Source organism: Mesocricetus auratus, unplaced genomic scaffold (assembly GCF_017639785.1).
Source record: "Mesocricetus auratus isolate SY011 unplaced genomic scaffold, BCM_Maur_2.0 Super-Scaffold_100676, whole genome shotgun sequence".
In the NCBI taxonomy this organism is placed as follows: Eukaryota; Metazoa; Chordata; class Mammalia; order Rodentia; family Cricetidae; genus Mesocricetus; species Mesocricetus auratus.
Genome location: NW_024429266.1, coordinates 99,059,678 through 99,079,516, shown reverse-complemented (window position 1 = coordinate 99,079,516; position 19,839 = coordinate 99,059,678). Strand labels below are relative to the sequence as shown.

The window sequence follows — 19,839 nt, the reverse complement described above, 5'->3', positions numbered from 1 at the left end:
TGCAAATTTTGCCAGTCTTATTTATTCTGGAGCAACTCAGTCATTATCATCTTCACCTACACCCTTCTCTACTGAGGTAATTTCACATTTATATACTTTTTGTCTGTTTGTTTGTTTTGTTTTTGTTTTTGGAGACAGGGTTTCTCTGTATTGTTTTGGAGGCTGTCCTGGAACTCGCTCTGTAGACCAGGCTGGCCTTGAGCTCACAAAGATCCGCCTGCCTCTGCCTCCCAAGTGCTGGGATTAAAGGCGTGTGCCACCAACGCCCGGCTCTGTAAGATTCTTGTATTTTCATAGGCATATCTTTCTTTAGGTTAGGGAAGTTTTCTTCTATGATTTTGTTGAATATATTTTCTGTACCTTTGAGTTGTATTTCTTCGCCTTCTTCTATACCTATTATTCTCAGGTTTGGCTTCTTCACAGTGTCCCATATTTCCTGAATATTTTGTGTTAGGGACTTGTTGGTTTTGAGATTTTCTTTAGTTGACGACTCTATATCCTCTAATGAGTCTTCAACACCTGAGATTCTCTCTTCTATCTCTTGTATTCTATTGGTGATATTTGCATCTGTAGTTCCTGATCGTTTACCCAGCTTTTCTATTTCCAGCATCCCCTCGTTCTGTGTTTTCTTTATTGTTTCTATTTCAGCTTTCAATCCTTCAACTGAGTTGTTTCCTTCATTTGTTTGGTTGTTTTTTCTTGGTGCTCTTTGAATTCTTTGAGAGATTTGTTCATTTCTTGAATGTTTCCCCCATTTCATGGATTTTTTTTTTTTTGGTTTTTTCAAGACAGGGTTTCTCTGTAGCTTTGGAGGCTGTCCTGGAACTCACTCTGTAGACCAGGCTGGCCTCAAACTTACAGAGTCCACCTGCCTCTGCCTCCCGAGTGCTGGGATTAAAGGCGTGTGCCACCAACGCGCGGCCATGGATTTTTTGTTTGTTTTTTCTTCTATTTCTTTAAGGGATTTCCTCGTTTCTTTTTGAAGGTCTCTATCATCTTCATGAAATAATTTTTAAGGTCTGTCTCCTCCTGCTTTTCAGGTCTTGCTGGTGTTGGATCCCTGGATTCTGGTGGAGTCATGTTAGTCTTTCTATTGCTGAGTGAGCTCTTATTCTGTCTTCTTCCCATCTCTTCTTCCAGTGGGTGCTGGTGGGGTCTTTCCATCTCCACTGGTCTCCTTCCTTCCTGTAACTGAAGCTGGGGATGTTGACACTGAAGCTTAAGCTGAAGCTGGGGTTGCCAGAGGTTGGGGCCTGGAAGGGTTGATGTCTTTCCTGAAGCTGGGCTCGCTGGAGTTTGGGGCCTGTAAGGGCTGATGTCTTACCTGTGTGGGCGAGTCTTCTGGATGCCAGTAGGGGCCCCAGAAGACCGAGGGGATGGTGTTGGGCAGGGGATGGGGGTGTCCCCGCCGGAGACCCAATCTCACCTGAAGCTGGGCTCACCGGAGGTTGGGGCCTGGGGGTAGGGCCCTTTTTAAAGGGAGCAGGGTGAATATGCACAAGTGGGGATCTTAGAGGATGCAGCTGAGGGCGCATCCAGTCAGAACCTCCAGGACTGGCAAGTACTGATGCCCAAGTAATTACAGTGTTCGTGGAATACCCTGTGTTTCTCTAGTGCAATATGTGTCATTCGCCATCTTCTGATTTGTAGACTTCCCTTAAAAACTGAATCCATTGGTTTACACAACAAGACACTTGCTATGCATTTGGAACAGATCTCCAGACAATCTGGGACAGATCTGTCTTTCAGATGGAAGCCAGGGCTGGGAACCATTCTGCTGTGTCCCTTTTGCTAACCCGTCCTGTGCTCAGGCCTCACTAGCCAATCAGAACCTCCGGTGTTCCAGGAAGTAGGGGAGGAGGGAACATCCGGGCCCTAGGGTTCTGGCTCATTGCCTCTGTAGAGGAAGAAGGAAGCTGTCTACTGAGCTGCATCAGTGGTTTCCCCTGAGAGGAGAGCAGGGTCTCTATCAGCAGCCACACCATGGTGAGTAAGAGGCCGCTGTCCGCAGACAGGGAGATGTGCGCCATGGTGAGTGAGGGGCCGCCATCCCCAGACTGGGAGGGAGTCTGGCTGAGCCTGGGGCAGCGGTGTTGTGGGTCCTCCTCCCCCTGGGCAGGAGCCAGCCAGCAGATCGGAGTCCCACGTGGTCCCCCGGGTCGCCCTTGCAACCTCCTGGTCCGGGCGGCAGCCTCTGAATGACTTCTCTCCATGGCTGCGGACCTGGAGCAACTGCTCTTAGAGAAAATCTCCTTGTTGTGGATGCCACTGCGAAATCCGGCTCCTATGGAGTCTGTGTCGCCACTATGGAGGGCAGACTTGCCAAACTCGGAGAGCCCTGGTCTGGCTAGATTCTTACCGAAGTTCAGCACTTTTAACATTTAGGTTTAGGATCCGTCTGGAGTTAATTGTGTGTGTCCTGTAAACGTATCTGGTGGGTAGGGTAACACCCCACTGCTAAACTGTGCTGTAGACGAGCAGAACTGATGGAGTAAGGGTTACGAACTCTTTCTTTGATTGTTTTATTCTTTTGTGTGTTTGTTTGTTTGTCTCAAGTCAAGTTTCTCTGGTGGAACTAGCTTTTTGGACCAGGCTGACCTTAAACTCAAAGAGATCCGCCTGCCTCTGTCTCCCTAGTGCTGGGATTAAAGGCGGCCACCGCCCACAGATTTACCCAGTCTTTTGTTTATTTTTTGCTTTGTCTGGTTTTTTTTTTTTTTTTCGAGACAGGGTTTCTCTGTGGCTTTGGAGGCTGGCCTGGAACTCACAGAGATCCGCCTGCCTCTGCCTCCCTAATGCTGGGATAAAAGGCGTGCACCACCAACGCCCGGGTGCTTTTAATGGTTTTTCGAGACAGGGTTTCTCTGCATTGCTTTGGGGCATGTCATGGGACTCCAAAGTTAAATAATTTGCTAACCATGCCTGCCCGAGATTACTGTAAGGGAATGTTCCTGTACACCAGCCGTTAAGCAATATTTTCATAACAAAGGAGACACGCCTGATTTACAACCAACCAAAAGGCCCCCACCCATCACAGAACAGACCACTAGCATCTAGGGGCCATTACAGAGTCACAACCAACATTAAGTCCTGGTTTGCTATAAACGTTTTGAAAGACCTCGGAATCAAAGCGCCAGGCACTGAACCAAACCAAGCGCAGACCCAAGAACCGGGGCCAGACCACTGGCTGCCAATGCTAGAGGTGATTTATTGAGTACACAGGCGCCTGCGGATGCTACTGCAACTCGGGTGCAGAGCATACCGGGCTTGCGGGGAGTACAATATTTATAGTTTTAATGGTTACATAAGTAACAGGCATTTCATTGGCTCATCTTGGGTGCAGGGGTAGTTCCCATGGATTAAGTTTCCTGGTATTACTTTATGAAAAACCCCAGCATGCTTCAGCAATTATTATCCTGGTCCCATGACTACTATGGTGATCATAGACACAACTGGGGGCAAGGGTAGTTGCCAAGGACTAGGTGTCCTGGTATTGCCACATAAAAGACCCTGGCACGCTTCAGAAATTATATTCCGGGTTCCACAACTGCTCTGGTGACCACAGATCCTGTTTGACATCATGCCAGCTGGGCGAGGCACCTGGTCTGGGTTTCTTTCATTAGGCAACGGCCTGGCCTTGCTTTTCTTTTCCTAGGGGGTCCTGGGTAGGGGTCTTTCAGTTTGTTAATTCTAGAACAGCTACATCTCCAGCCTTCTTGAAAAGTGATTTTGAATCCAGGTCTCCCGTGTAGACTTAGGTGTTCTTGAACTGTTTCAGTAGCCGCAGAAACCTTGCTATCCCCTTAAGCACCCTAACTTCTTGGAGCACATCCTACAGAACAACAGAGTTCTAAAATGACCAGTTTGAGTCACATAGTGTTCTGTGTATCCAGTAACAGGAGAAGGATTTGTGTGGAGCATGGCTTCTCCCTTCAGACCAGAAGAGGAGGAACAGTGTACTGTGTGCACTGCGGGGAGATAGACTAGACAGTAGCTAGGCCACAGGCTGAAGTTTAAGGCAGTGAGCTGCAGGGGTCCCCATCATAAAGAAGGATCTGATGGGGCACAGCGAGTGACTTCCTGTGTAATGTCCCAGCACTTGTGTTAATTCCTTCCATGTGAATGGAGACAGACAGAATGGGTGTGTGTGCAGTTTAGAGAGCATAGCTTGAACTTCTGAGTATTCAGTTTCCAATAAGCAAACTCTCCTATGCAGATCTGTGCAATTGGTTGTCACCTTCCAGGCTTGAGAAACAGTCCATTGGTTGTAACTCCATGTGTCCGCTTACAGAACGCAACACCTGAAGTCTTGCAGGGGACAGAGTCATATAGTGCCTTATTAATGTCATGCTTTCAACCAGAAAACGTCTTCTTTGTTTCAAAGTCAGGTTAGCTATGTGTTCATTTTTAAAAATCAATTGTTGATAGCATGTTTTAAAATTTCCTTTTCTTCAAATGCATTACTGCTCTAATGTGTATTTGTTTCTATTTTCCAATGTTTCCTTGTCATTATGAATTGCATTCCATATTTTTCTTAAGTGCTATTTATTTATTTCAGTCAGTTTGGATGGTGGGATCAAGTGACTTTATCACCGAAGAAAAACCATTTTATTATGGGATATTACAGCAAAATTATAGTTATAAAGAAGCAGTGAAAATAATTTTATAGTTGGTGGATAACCACAGCAACAGGAACTGTTTTGCAGGGTCACAGCCTTTAGAAGATTCGAAATCACTTTTTTACATCTATGTCTCCTGTAGCTGAGGCTTGCCTCTCACTGTATAATTGAGAATTGCTATGAACACCTAATCCTGCTTCTGCTGCCCAGGGCTGGGAAGACTGTCCTACAACTCCTTCCAGGCTGGGTCTTGACTGCTCTATGGGAAGGAGAAATAGACCCCGGAATGAGTGTCCTCCAACCATTGTAGATTTTATTTTACAAATGCAGGGGACCTGTGTAAGAACTGAGTTCAGTGACCAACTGTAAAGCTGGTGTGGTCAGAGCACAGAAGGGATGGGCAGGAAGAAGGAGGGGAGACTCCTGCTGTGACAGTAGTTACTTAACCTTAGCATGGACTCCCCAGGAGACCAATGCTAGGTGATTGAGAAATGTGCTGACATTTCTCAGGTTCACAGACCAGGCAAGTAGGAATCCAGATAAAGTACTGGGCTTTCATGAAATCAAATTACTGTAGTTAGACTCCCTCAACCACATTAGAACTTGAATAAAGTGGGGTGGCCTTGCCTATCTTCACTATGTCTTCCACATTTAAAATGTACACGCTGGGGGATATGTCCTACCTGGTGTTCTCTAATACAGATCCCCCGTCTCTGGAGCATATGGCCATAAAGTCTGATTCAACTTTTGAATGTAATTTTGGGGGATTATAATTACATCATTTCCACTCTCTCTTTCCTGCTCATGAAAGACCTGAAGTTGTCAGGCTGAATGCCTCGCAATATTCCGAGCTCAATAACCAGACAGTAGGATGCGAACTACAAGAGGTTTATTGTTCACACAGGCATCTGAGGGCACTCCAGCCGCTTTAGCAAGCCGAGAGCCCCGGGCTTTAGGACTGTTTTCTTTTTATGTACATAATTTTGGCAAGCAAAGCAATAGGGGTATTGTAAAAAGCAGAGCCACTGCAGGTGCAGATTTGGGCAAGCAATAGGGATATTGTAAGAAGCATGGGCATAACTCATCTTTCCTGGAGAAACCACAAGGTCAAAATCAAACTTATCTCTACAGCCTGCTGGTGTCCTTCATCAGCACTCTGGACCACATGTTCTTTCCAATTAGACCATTTTAATTGGACCTTGTTCCCTGTCTAGGGGAAGGGACCTTGGGGAATTTTCCACTGAGGCAACCTTCTGAGTCTCAAAAAAGACGAGGGTGTATTGAGGTTTTTCACTTGCAAGCCCTCACACACCTGTGGGAACAAAAGACCTTGGCCGGAGGCCCACTTCCCCATCAGCCTGGGAGCAAGAAACTGACACTGACCACAGAGAAACATGTTTACTAAAAACAATCCGGTGCCCATAAGAAATGTTTACCGGAGCAATAAGTTCCTGAGGGCTCACCCATGCCCATGGGAACACCCTGGCCTTAACCTTTTCCAATGACTAACCAACTCTTCCTGACCGCCCACCCCGACATGAGTGTCAGGGCATATAACCAGCCTGGGTAAGAATACAGCGAAGCTTTCTTGAAGTCTTCTTTCACCCAACTGGTCTCTGGGTCCTCAATCCCGACACCCTCCACACAGTCTCAAACACAGGCTGAGCGAGCGGGTGTTTTCTAGTCCATGTCCACCTTTTTCTTTTACAACAGGGACTGTTTGAAAGTGACCTGTGTGGACATTGACTGTATAATGGAATGTGCACACAACAGACCCTGTACCTTATAAGAGGAACAGGAAGTGCTCTGAGAGAATGGAAGGTTCTAGTAAATACAATTTCCCAGACTCTAGAGTGGAAGGGCACAGCTGGGAGGCCTGTGCTGCCAGAGTCATTGAATGTCACCTCACCCAGTAGCACAACTGCTTAAGTCCTGAGACCCTCTTGAGTGGTACTAGCTAGTGAGAGACTGTGGGAAGGAAAGAACTTTCAGGGGAACCAGTGGGAGGTAGCTTACAGGTTCTTTCCAGGATTTTCCTAAGTCATGGGCACCGGATTGATCTTAGGTCCCTTCCCCTAGACAGGGATCAAGGTCAAATTTAAGTTTGTTTAGTCATATCATGCAATCCATACAATTTTTCTTTAAAAATCAGTGACCTAGCCTTTGGTCTGGTAAAGTTTTCCTTTCCTTTAGACTTAGATCGGAACATGCAATCATCAATCATCAAAAAGCAGTCCTTTGTGAGCCAGAAGGTAGCTGCTATTCAGAGTTAGTAAAACAAAAGTTGTGTTGTATTGTATTATGCTGGAGGTCAACACATAAAGTTCACACTCTAAATTCCTTACAATGTCGCTAAGTCTATTTACCCAGTCTGCCTCAGGTACCTTAGGTCCAGTCTCTTAGGATAAAGCCTGAGGGGGACCGAGGTCAGGGTGGGGAGAGAGACGTGACAAACCAGCCAGGCAGACAGAGCTTAAGTGAGGAGTTTTCTTATGAATTGGGAAGGAAATACAAAAGAGGTAGAGAGACAGAGAGAACAGCAGAAAAGACGGAGACAGGAAAAGTCCTTTCTGCTTAGGGGAACCTAAGGGAAGACAATGTACATGGACTGGGCTCTCTTTGTTTGTTTGGATTTTTGAGACAGGCTTTCTATTTGGCATTGGAGGCTGTCCTGGAACCTGGGTCTTTCTTTTAAAGGGGTCTTTGCACCTGCATGCAGACTACACAGCCGTGGAATCCTGAGCTGACAAGGGCACTGCCTGAGTGCATTCTGCCATGGGATGGGCAGTCCAACATAATGCCTGAATCCTTACACAGTCTCTAATAAACACCTCTGATTCAAGTGACAGCATCCTGGGATACATGCTCGAGTCACTGAGCCAGTCTAAGTGATGTCTCTCCAGATGTGGATAGCAGAGCATTTCTCTTGGTCTCTGCTTATGTACTGCCCAGTGGGCTTCATGTGGGTTCTAGGAATATATCAGCTTTCTGGAGTGAGTGATATGACTGGATTCTTGTTATCAGGTGTAGTTGTGTGGTGGTTCCTGGCTAAGGTACTTTTACCTATCTAAAGGGCTTCTGTTTAAACCGGGCTCACTACATTCTATCTCCTGGTCCTTGAGACATACATAGTTTGAACAGGCACAAGAAATAGTAGTCAACAACACTTTTATGACAGTTTGCATAGTCAAGCCACAACAGGAAAAGGAGAAAGCATACAATAAATATTTCAGTATTCACAGACAAATACATGCAAGAAAACAAATCTTAAGAACCAAAACAGCTATTAAACAAGATGTTAAAACTAAGTAGATCACAGGATGTTGTTGTGATCTGACTAGCATATATGTGTTTTCCCAAATTCATATTTCTCCAGGTTTGGTATGCACCCAGTTGAAAACATATTCGGGAATAAATGGAAATGTGATCACTTTCTAACAAAAATGTTGTGGGGGGCGTAGCAGGGTTGGAGCTGTGGGACTCTGAGTTAAGCTAATCTTGGTAGAGCGTCATCCTAACTTGATTAGTGTCAAGTAAGAGCATGGGGGTCATGGTAGCAGGACAGGTATTTCTTTTATTAATGAGAAGAGCCACGAAGAGTCCAGTGAGCTTCCAATGTTTCTCAGTGTTTTGTACGTTAATGTGAAAAAGGCGAATGATGAGTACAAAGCATCAGTACTCTGAGTCTCCAGACGCTTCCATCTCTCTATAGCCAATGTATATAGATGCTCACTTTTGGCAAAAAAGGGCAATGATGTTGTAGGGCAGAATCAAATATGTAAAATACAATATGGTTTTCCCGGCTTTTTCATTTTAAGTTATAAACAAGCTCCTTTTACATGTCAATCCCAGTTCCCTGTCCTGCCCCTCCTCTCCTAACCCCCACTATCCTCTTATCCCATCCCCTTCCTGCTCCCCAGGGAGGATGAGGACTTCCATCGGGGATCTTTAAAGTCTGTCACACATTTGAAGCAGGACCATGTGTCTAGGCTGAGAGAGTATCCCTGTATGTGGAGTGGGCTCCCAAAATCCATTGTGTACTAGGAATAAATACTGTTCCACTACTAGAGGCCCCAAACCTCCAAACTGACATCCACCTTCAGGGGGTCTGGTTCACTCCTATGCCAGTTTTCCAGCAGTCAGTCTGAGTTCTGCCTTCTTCAGGTCAGCTGTTTCTTTGAGTTTCTCCAACCTGGTCTTGACCACCTTGCTCATCACTCCTCCCTCTCTGCAATTGGATTCCAGAGTTCAGCTCTTTGTTTAGCTGTGGGTTCTGCTTCTGCTTCCATCAGCTACTGGATGAAGGCTCTAAGATGGCATATAAGGTAGTCATCATTCTCATTATCAGAGAAGGGCATTTGAAATAGTCTCTTGACTATTGCTTAGATTGTCAGCCTTCTAGATCTCTAGTGCCAGATTTTTCTTTAGACTTATAATGGCTTCCTCTATTATGGTATGTCAATTGTTGTTCTCCTCTATTCTTCCCCTGTCTCAGTGAGAGAGCAAGAAGATACAATATTCTTTTTTTTTTTTTTTTTTTTTTTTTTTTTAGTTTTTCGAGACACGGTTTCTCTGTGGCTTTGGAGGCTGTCCTGGAACTCGCTTGGTAGTTCAGGCTGGTCTCGAACTCACAGAGATCTGCCTGCCTCTCCTCCTGAGTGCTGGGATTAAAGGCGTGTGCCACCAACGCCCGGCAAGAAGATACAATATTCTTAGGCTAAGGAATCATCATGGAGATAAAACATTTCCTGAGGAATTTTCTTTAATGACGGTTTCTCCAAATGTTTCTTCCAGAATCATACAGACCTGGTTTGTTCTTTCTGCAGCAATAGGTGACAGAAGGCTCTGGATCTTGTTAACATGGTTCCTCCTAAACTGAAGTTTATTAAACAAGCCCAAAATAATCATAAGGAATTTATATGCCCAAAAGTAAAACATGGTATCTATAAAAAAGCCCCCAAAGCTTTCCTTTATCCAGTGGCATGAGTTCCTTTTGGGGAAACGAGCATAGTGAAATCAAAATGTCACATCAAATAAAGAGTGTTTTTAAGCTTGCTAACTGTGGGTGGAGGCAGGCCTGTCTGCTTTGAGCACAGCTGATATTAATAAATTCAATGTCCTCCTGGGGTCTCAGTATCCCTAGTAATCTCATACTCCATTGACTGTACTTGTGGCATGTTAAATCAAGATCAGTGAAAATGGCTTCCTAGCTTTTCCTGGCCAGATATTGTTCGGTTCATTATTATACAGGGTACCCGAGTCAAAAAGTTGTCTCTGTTTGAGGTTTAGACTGGAGGTCTTAGACATGATTACTTGTCCTGAGAAATTAGTTGTAACTCCAGTAGCTTCATTTATATAGCCAGGCAAACAGGTTGTACAAAGTAAAAATGAAGTCCCACGTATCCCTGGTGATGTTGTACATGTGTACTGTGAGGTTGAAGTACTTCGTGGAGCAGGAAATTCAGGCTTGTCTGTGAGTTGCTTTGTAAATACATAAGGGGTAAGTTCTGACATCTTTAGCTCCCAGGGCAGAGGTAGGGAGGACACAAAACTACTGGCCCCAGATGAGGTGATGTGTTCCTCAGGATAGTAGATGCACTGTGTATCAGTCTTAACACTCCATAAGAAAGTAACGGGCTACAACAAAGCCCACCTGAAGTTTCCAAGGCAATGGGGCGGGGTTTTTTGTTTTTGAAATGCTGGTGCTACAATGTTCATACAGTAAGTTTGTTTTGTAGAATCCATGCTCAGACCAAGAGGTTTGCTCTGAGTCCAATAGAGACTTGTAGATTGCAGTTTTTGTTCCAAACTCTGTTGCAATGGACTTAGAATTTTGAGAGATCTGGGTGGTTTCAGCTAGTCACTTCAAACGAAATTCCAGTTGTGTTTTTTTTAGTATTTGACAATGATTGTTTTAATGCATTTAGTTCCAGATGAAGGCCTGTAATGAGTTGGTGGTTAGTAGCTAGTCTATCAGACAAGGCATTATTGGTCAGAGGTTTTAATTAAGTAAGATTTCTGATGCCTGCTATATCTGCATCAATGTCAGAAGGAACAGAAGATGCTGTGCCAACTGCAAGTAAGGAGCCAACCAACAGAGCTCCTGAAGTTATCAATTTATGAGGTTTCCTTGCAGCAAAACTATTTCCTGAGGAGCAGGAAAGGACTGTTATTCTCCTAAGATCAGCCTCAGGGGAAAGATCTTAAGATGGGAGCCATGATTTGAGGTAAATGATACCTTCTGGCTACTAAGTGTAATTAATGAAGCCTTGCATGTAGATTAAGATCAGGCATCTGATAACTATAGAGGGGAAACAGGGGTGTTGACGAATGCTGCCCTCTAGTGGGCTCTGAAAAATTGGATGCTGTCGTCCCATCCTCCTCTCTCAATAACAAACGGTATTAGGCTATTTTCTTTGATTTTACAGGATTTCCATGGTATGGGGAGGACATGTCCCTCATCAAATATTTGGAAATACCAGGTTGTTGCTCTATCCCTGAGTTATTAGCTTCTTCTAAGGGAGAAGCTCTATTCAGTCTTTCTATAGTATTTAATTCAGCATGAAATTGAAATAGTCTCTTCAAGGGGCATATTTGAGTTATTCTAACTTAGTTTTAAGCAGTCTATACCACCTTTCTCTATTGCCAGCTACAGAGCATGGGGCTTTTTGAGGAAAAATACGAGTAGCTGGGTGACCAGATATAACAGTTCTAGGATCATATTGATTTAATTTTGTGGTACTTGTGAAGTTTATTTATTCAATGTTTACACACATAGAATCATAGGTAGTTGGCTAACATTGGTCAAGATCCTGAGAGAGGCTATTGAGACCCAGAAAGACAAACACGATATGGACACACTAATGAATGAATATGAGCTATAAATGTTAATCATACTAGAATCCCCAGACACATAGTGACTAAGTAACAAACAGGGCTTGGGGATAGGTGTGCATGGACTAACCACATTTTTGTCATGTGATGACCATAAGCCTATAGTGACCTGGGCTAGAATCTTTAGTAGAAGAAATCTTTCTCAAGGAAGTTCCTCATTGGGGATGTGACTTGAGGGCCTATAGCCTCAAGTTCTTAGTGTCTGCTTTTTGTGGTTGAAGTTAGGCAGCCAGCTCCTTCTCATGACGTCATGATTCATCACCAATGTAGGTTATCCCTAAATAACAGAAAGTAGAAAAAAGTAGTTTTCCTCCCTGAGGCATTTGGTTGCTATTCTTTTTTTTTTTTTTTTTTTTTTTTTTTTTTTTTGGTATTTTCGAGACAGGGTTTCTCTGTAGGTTTGGAGGCTGTCCTGGAACTCACTTTGTAGACCAGGCTGGCCTCGAACTCACAGAGATCCGCCTGCCTCTACCTCCGAGTGCTGCGATTAAAGGCGTGCGCCACCAACGCCGGCTATGAAGACAGTTCTTGAGACCAGGCTGGCCTTACAATCAGAGATGTGTGCATTCTGCTTTTCAGGAGCTGATAGTAAAGGCGTGGTTACCATGACCAGCTCCTTAGGTTTTCTCTTACTGGTGGGGGCGGGGGGACCTGGATGTAGGTTGTGCACATGTCAGACGTGTGGTGTTGTGCTGAGACCACCAATGGCTTGAATTAGTTTCCTGGGATGGCACATATCTATGACATTAATACTCTCCGGTTATTGAGTCACTAGCACACAGTGTGACATTCTTAGTATCTTGTGTGTGTTTTAAATGTTTTGAACAAATATGAGTATTTTGCCCGTCTGCATGGATATGCACCCTATGTGTGCCTGTTGAAGCCAGTAGTCAGAATATAATTCCAGAAACCCTGAATTTGGAGCTATGGGTAGTTGTAAACCCTCACATAAGTATTGAAAATTAAATCCATCTCCTCTACAAGATCAGAAAGTACTGTTCACCACTGAACCATCTGTCCTGCCCTGCTTTTCTCTTTTTTCCATTTGCAATGCTTACATTTTTATCTATCATCGCTAGTGATTTCAAACATTCATTCCCTTTTAATAAGATCATATCACTCTCACAGTTCAAAGTATGGTGCTTCAGATTTCTGAGAAATGATTACATATAGGGAATGAATGCTTATCTCTTAATAGGAACTTCAGTGATATTCTCTTTTTCTTTATTTGTTGGTTTGTTGGTTGGTTAGTTTAGGTTTCTTGCAAGGTGAGACAGGGTCCAAATATGTCTTAGAACTCATTTCATAGGTCAGACGGTCCTATTCGTTCAAGGAGACTCAACCTTCGCTGCCTTCTGAGTGATAGTCTTAAACACATGAGACAATGTATCCTGTTTGCCATCTCTTTTGTGGTTAGTAATTGCTCATTCAATTTCCCCGATGTGTACTTAGTACTGTTGGTTTGTTTGCTTGTCTCTGTTAATAGACATTTGTTTTGAAAGTGTAAATTCTATTCAAGAGTAAAGAAATGACACGTGTGAACATCTGTAATGTCATCGTGCCCTGCCAGTGAACTGTAGTGGGGCCACAACTTTTGGGTGTGGTACCAGGTGCAAAAGGAACACATTGTAGGGTAGAGGAGGGGCAGGCTCAGGCTGTCTAGTTGTGGAGAGCATCGGAAGAAACGAGACTGTATGTTCGGGCGGGAAGAACACAGGACTCATTTACTATCATCTGTGTGAGTCCTTCCCTAATACACACCTATTTATCATTTATCTTGGGTCTGGTGAACTCATTTAAACCCCACCTTCAAACCTCCTTTTCAGTTTCCTTCTAAAATGAATGGATGAGAACTTCTCTGTACTGGAATAAGTTGTCAAATACGAGAGTTATGTGACTATATTGTCAAAGATGTCTACATTCATATTGTAATCAATAACACACTTCCAGAATGCAGTGACCTACGATGATGTACATATCAGCTTCACTTCCAAAGAATGGGCTTTGCTGGATCCTTCCCAGAAGAGTCTCTACAAAGATGTGATGCTGGAGATTTATAGTCACCTTACTGCTATAGGTAAGACTGAATTTCCCGCCAACATTTCAAATAAGGAGGCTACTGGTTCTTGCTCATTGGTCCTCTTCTGTAATTTTGAAAAAACTGAAGAATGTGGTGAAAATGACAGGCATGTTTCTTAGAGTCACTGAATATAGTAACTTAAAGTTTGTATAATTTCCAGTAATATACCATGCGTTTTCTGGTACCATATTTTAGGCTACAAATGGGAAGCCCATGACAGTGAAGACCATGGTCAACGATTTAGAAGACAGAGAAGGTAATTTCCTTGTATAAACTAATACAGATGTCCCACAGAGGAATTTTAATGTGCCTTGGAAGTTTTAAGAAGAAGTAACGGTGCAAATAAGTACAACTTTAAGTGTATTGATTATGAAATTCTCACAACACCATGTACCTCAATGTCAGGTAGCTGATGTCTGTTAACAAGATTTCCAGAAGACAATGCATGAACAGATATATCCATTTTAATGATAACCCCATGAGGTCTGCAGTAGGTCTGTCAGTCCATTAGTTCCATACCACTGTGATATGGCAAAGACAAACCTGATGATTAGGAGGTAAATCCATGTCTACAGCCTTTTAATAAACAAGTAGTCCATAGTAAAGTTAGCGTGACTCAAATCCTTGTAATCAGTTAACAAAGTACAGTTAGAGTGGCAGTTTATTGTACTCATGAAGGGTTGTTATGGAGAAACTCTAACACCCATATCTCTATGAAGAACAAAGATTAAATTGTGTGTGCATTATGGAAACCTTTCATTTGATATTTTCTCTTTATTGGTCTATTATGTCACTCTTGAAACTAGGCACGTGTCCTAAGGAATATGGAAAGAATATCAAAATTCCACATTCCTAGAAAAATTAGAAAGTATGTAATAGTCCCCAGTTGGAGTAAACATTGTAAAAGTAATGTGAGTTTACAATTGATTTTTTTTAACCTCATCTGTTATATATCAACTCATACCACCGCAGAAATTCTTCTGTTTATCTTGGTTCACGTTGCAAATGTTGTGTGTCTTATCAACATAATGAATGTGGTACAGCATTGACATGTGTCAATTACCTTCACAGGCCTAAAGGAAGTCTTACTGAAGAGAAACGCTACAAATGTACTCAATGTGGTAAAGCCTTTTCATATCGGCAGCGTCTCCTCATTCACAAAAGAACCCATACTGGAGAGAAACCCTATGAATGTGATCAATGTGGGAAAGCCTTTTCACAACAGAGTCATCTCAACACTCATAAAAAAACTCATAGTGGAGTGAAACCATTTCAGTGTAATCAATGTGAGAAAGCTTTTACACGTCAAGGTTATCTTAAAAGACATGAAACAACGCATACTGGAGTGAAACCCTATGTATGTAACCAATGTGGTAAATCCTTTTCAAAACACTGTAGTCTCCAAATACATACAAGGAATCATACAGGAGAGAAGCCCTATAAATGTAATCATTGTGAGAAAGCTTTTGCAGATTACGGTTATTTGAAAACACATGAAAGAATGCATACTGGAGAGAAACCCTACAAATGCAATCAATGTGGTAAGGCCTTTTCACAACCGAGTCATCTCACCATTCATAAAAGAAGCCATACTGGAGAAAAACCCTATGAATGTAAGCAATGTGGTAAAGCCTTTTCAAATTGCAGTACTCTTAAAATACATGAAAGAATTCATACTGGAGAGAAACCCTATGAATGTAAGCAATGTGGAAGACTGTTTTCACATGACAGTTCTTTCCGGATTCATAAAAGAACTCATACTGGTGAGAAACCCTATGAATGTACTGAATGTGGGAAAGCCTTTCGAAAACACAATGGTCTCCAAATGCATATGAACTCACACACAAGAGAAACCTTATGAATGTCAGCAATGTGGTAAAGGATATTCAAATTGCAGTGCTCTTAAGGTACATGAACAAAGAATTCATACTAGAATGTAATGAATGTGGGAAAGCCTTTTCAAAACAGTGCACTCCCAATGCCTAAGAGAACTCATAAGAGAGGGATTCCCTATGAATGTAACCAATGTGGAAAAGCTTTTTCTAATTGCAGTGCTCGTTAAGTACATGAAAGAATTCATACTAGAGAGAAACACTGTGAAAGTGGAAACGCCTTTTCAAAACACAGTGCTGTCCCAATGCCTAAGAGAACTCATACAAGAGGGATCCCCTATGAATGTAAGCAATGTGGGAAAACCTTTCAACAATACAGTCAGCTCCAGATTCGTAAAAGAACTCATACTAGGGGAAGATGTCCACGGCGCTTCTGATGCCATACACTCCAGCCAGACGCAAGCCACCTACTTGTGTCCTGAAGATGTGAGCTGACACAAAGCCATCATGGCTCATCTAATCCTACATTGTTCAGGCAGGCTCAAGCCATGCCCTCTCCAAGCTGGGTGCTCAGATCCTGGCATGGCAGGAAGACATCTGTGAGCCCATCGGATTCCAGTCTGCTCAGGCATGTCTAGTGCAAAGGCCATGATGTGAAGCAAGTTTTCTTGCGGAATCCAGTGTATTAGAGATTCGAGAGTCGTGGTATACCCGCTAATGAGGCCTCTGACTGGGAGTGGAACCAGTCCAACAGAAAGAAGTGTGTTGCCACCAACAATGCTGAACAGAGTTGGAGATGGTGTTCTGATGCAGAATTTGGAGTATGCCCACCTGTTATGTGATTGTATTTTGGTCCTGTATTCTCCCTTCCCTAAACTTTGAAACGGTAAAGTATGTTGTAAGCCATTATATGTTGGAAGTATGCAGTCTTCTTTTTGATCTTGATGTTACAGGGGATTGCAGTTAATAGATTACATGATCTCAAAAGAGAAGGTGAACTTTGGACTTCCAACATTGATGAGACTGTGATAAAACTATGGGAACTTTTTTTTTCTTTTTTCTTTTTTTGGTTTTTTCGAGACGGGGTTTCTCTGTATTGTTTTAGAGGCTGCCCTGGAGCTCGCTCTGTAGACCAGGCTGGCCTCAAACTCACAGAGATCCACCTGCCTCTCCCTTCTGAGTGCTGGGATTAAAGGCATGCGCCACCAACGCCCGGCCAACTATGGGAAGTTTTGAAGTTGAACTGAATGTATTTTGGACTGTGATATTGTTGAATCCTTTATGGGGGCCAGGAAGTGTGCCAGTCTGGGTGGCCTTGGTTACCACCTGGGGCCATGGTGACATCCAGACGTCAGCTAATGCTGACAACCATGTCTGCGTCTGTGGTTCTAACACAGCTGGAGTCTGTGAAGTTCTGATGCCAACAGAGTCCACACAGAGGTCTAGGGTGTGTGCCATGACCTGTGCTCCCACCCACGGCAATGGTGTCCTCTCTGCTTGGGAAGCTACTAAGGGCAATTCTGGGACTGTGGCCTAATAACAGCCAGGGTCTCTTGATATCCATGGCTGCTGAAGCCAGGAGGGCCATGTGGATTCCTGGGGTCTGCCTCTGGGGCCATGTTGACGTCTGAGGGTTGCACTCCCACCAGAGCCATTCTGGCCTGTACCAACACTGTGGGACATGGTGACATGATGGACTCCGATTGCTGCTGAGGACCATGTCTGGCTTCATGGTCCTACCTTACCCTGGGTCTGTGGCCTGTTTTTCCAACCACAGCCAGGTAGATGCGCAGGGTCAGGTCAGCCTCCTGAATCCAAGTGGGAGCCGTGCAGATCTGAGCTGCCTGTGCTGCTGCTTGGTGTCATGGTGATGTCTGGGCCAAAGCTACAGCTGAGGGCCATTTTTGTGTCCCGGTCCCTGCTGCAGCAACAGTCTGTGTTGATGTCTCAGGTTCCTGTTACCATAGAATGCCATATGAATGCCCAATATTTTTTTGGCATGTTAAGGTCTGAGAGCCACACTGCTGTACAGACTTGTCAATCTGAGTGGCCTGCACTGCTACCTGGGCCCATAGTGACATCAAGACCAGGCTGCTGTGGACTATATCTGCGTCTGTTATCCTACCCCAGCTGGACTCTGTGTTCAAGGCCTGTGTTGCCAGCAAAGTCACAGGGAAGCTGTCAAGGTTGAAGTCTATAGACATTCAGTGCCTAGGAGCCATGCTGCCACCAGAGTCATAGTGATCTGAGTGGTATGTGCCTCTGCCCAGAACCAAGATGCCATTTGAGCCCAAACTCCTGCTTTGGCAATTTCCGGGTCTGTGGTCTGCCTGCAGCAGAGCTCTGTATTGATGTCTGTGTTCCATGTCACCTCAGGAGACCATAGTCATATGTGTCATGAAATCAGGGCCATGCTGAGCCCTCCCGACCCTGGCCACAGGATAGCTGCCCCTGCCTGTCACTTGACACTTTGAGAACTGGCTGCAGCCCTCATGGGAGAGCTACTTCTCAGCATGGGTGAGCATGGATTTACCCTGAAGACTTGGGCATCAGAGAGCAAGCTCCACCCACCCCGTACCTAAGGGAGGAATCCCCAGTTGCCTAGATTGACCAACTCAACTCCCACTGAGACCACAGGTACACCCAGGGTTGGCACATCCTAGCATTTGCACAATTTAGGATCTGCTAGAGCTCGAGAAGGGACTGGTCCTGTAGAGCAATAAATACCTTCAGTGTCTCCATGACTTGGGCAGCTGCACAATAACCAAGAGGAGTTTCAGTGAATCCTGTGATGATGTCATACCAGAAACCAGAGGCCTTGAACAAAACCAATGACTAAAGCTGATTGAACAAAAGAGTGTACTGTATGAAATACCAAATATCCAATGCCACCAGGAAAAATGAAAGGGTGCCAGAAAACTGGGAAAGATAGAGTAGCAAAGAGGATATCTTTTGTTATTTGGGGGATTTTTTTTATTTTTGTTTGCTTGCTTGTCTTGGTTTGACTTGAAATAATTTTCCTTTGGGGGGTGTTGCTGCCTATGGCTGGACAAGGAGGTGAGTTGAATGGGGGTTCCTGATCACCAATTCCCATGGATTCAATAAAGAAATTTTATTTTAAAAAAGACTTCATGCTGGAGAGAAACTCTGTGAATGTAAGCAATGTGATAAAAAAAAAAAACACCCTGCATGTCACTGTTATCCTCCAAGTCAGTAAGGAATTCGTATGGAGAATTCAGATATTAAAGAAGTTATAGTTAGGGGAACCCATGACCATAAGGGATCTGTTAAGGTCTTAGGCCAACACACGTTTTCTTATATAAGATTATTTGTTGTGGAGAAAAATCTGTCAACAGTCTATTCAGGCTCTATTGTGCCCCTCTTTATTTTCCCCTCAAACTCACACTCAGAGGTTTTGTGAATTGTAGAAACATTACATCAGTAAAATATTGTCTCCTATTCAGATGTAAGCATACAGTCATTTAATGGAGGAACATGGGAGTAATTTGAATCATGAATCCTATATGACATGGAAGCTTTCTTAGATGATATGGCTGGACACCTCTCTACTCAAGGAAACCTTTCCTTGACTTTAATCACATTACAAGAAGTGGGTTAACAATAAGAACTAATGTGGAGAATCCATTCACAGAGGGTAGAAATCCATGAAACCATCAATGAGCATATAGCAGGGCTTTCACTCCCTTTAAGTGATAGATGACCGAAGGAGTAATAGGTATCTTCATCTACAGCATTATCATGACATATAGCTTTAAAATTGGCTGATTAGTAATCATGATCCTATTAGCTACCAAATTTGAACAAGGCACACTTAGAATTTTTCACACCTCTCAGGTGGTAGCTAAAACTTTTTTTTTAAATAGTTATTTATTTTATGCATATGAGTACTCTATATGCAAGTACTTTTTTTTTGGTTTTTCAAGACAGAGTTTCTCTGTATTATTTTGGAGCAAGTACATCTTTATGCAAGAAGATGGCATCAGATCCCACTACAGATGGATGTGAGCCACCATGTGGTTGCTGGGAATTGAACTCGGGACCTCTGGAAGAGCAGCCAGTGCTCTTAACCTCTGAGCCATCTCTCCAGCCCCGGTAGCTAAAACTTAACACGGTCCAAACCTTTGGAGTACCGTGGCAACACTTGGATGATGGAGGCAGGACATCATTCATTAAAACCAGTTTCGGCCATTGTAGAGACCCTACACAGGGTTTCCAAGATGAAATGCTTCTCTGGAGGGAAGGAGGGGGTAATAGATTTCTCTAGTAACTTCACACACCCTCTGAGGGTCAGGCTTTTTATTGTTCTCTTTCTGCTCTAATAATCCTGTCCTGCTTCTAACTTCTCCATGCTTCTTCTATTCTAAAAACTCTTCTCCTTTAGGGCCCTTGAAAT

At 43.6% G+C, this 19,839-nt stretch overlaps 1 protein-coding gene across 1 annotated transcript; it reads left to right on the top strand.

Annotated features, from left to right (window-relative positions):
- Positions 1–1,906: 1,906 nt before the first annotated feature.
- Positions 1,907–18,552, top strand: LOC121136578 (zinc finger protein 431-like). Its single transcript, XM_040737175.1, has 4 exons — positions 1,907–2,031; positions 13,464–13,590; positions 13,789–13,849; positions 14,665–18,552. Exons 1-4 carry the CDS (start codon positions 1,984–1,986, stop codon positions 15,452–15,454), a joined length of 1,026 nt encoding a protein of 341 aa, XP_040593109.1. The 5' UTR covers positions 1,907–1,983; the 3' UTR covers positions 15,455–18,552.
- Positions 18,553–19,839: the final 1,287 nt, after the last annotated feature.

Bases quoted from the DNA above. Each gene is read 5' to 3' on its own strand.
- LOC121136578 (XM_040737175.1), top strand. From the start codon at position 1,984: ATGGTGAGTAAGAGGCCGCTGTCCGCAGACAGGGAGATGTGCGCCATG. The intron at 2,032-13,463 runs GTGAGTGAGGGG...ACACACTTCCAG, and splicing joins ACAGGGAGATGTGCGCCATG to AATGCAGTGACCTACGATGA. The intron at 13,850-14,664 runs GTAATTTCCTTG...TTACCTTCACAG, and splicing joins CGATTTAGAAGACAGAGAAG to GCCTAAAGGAAGTCTTACTG.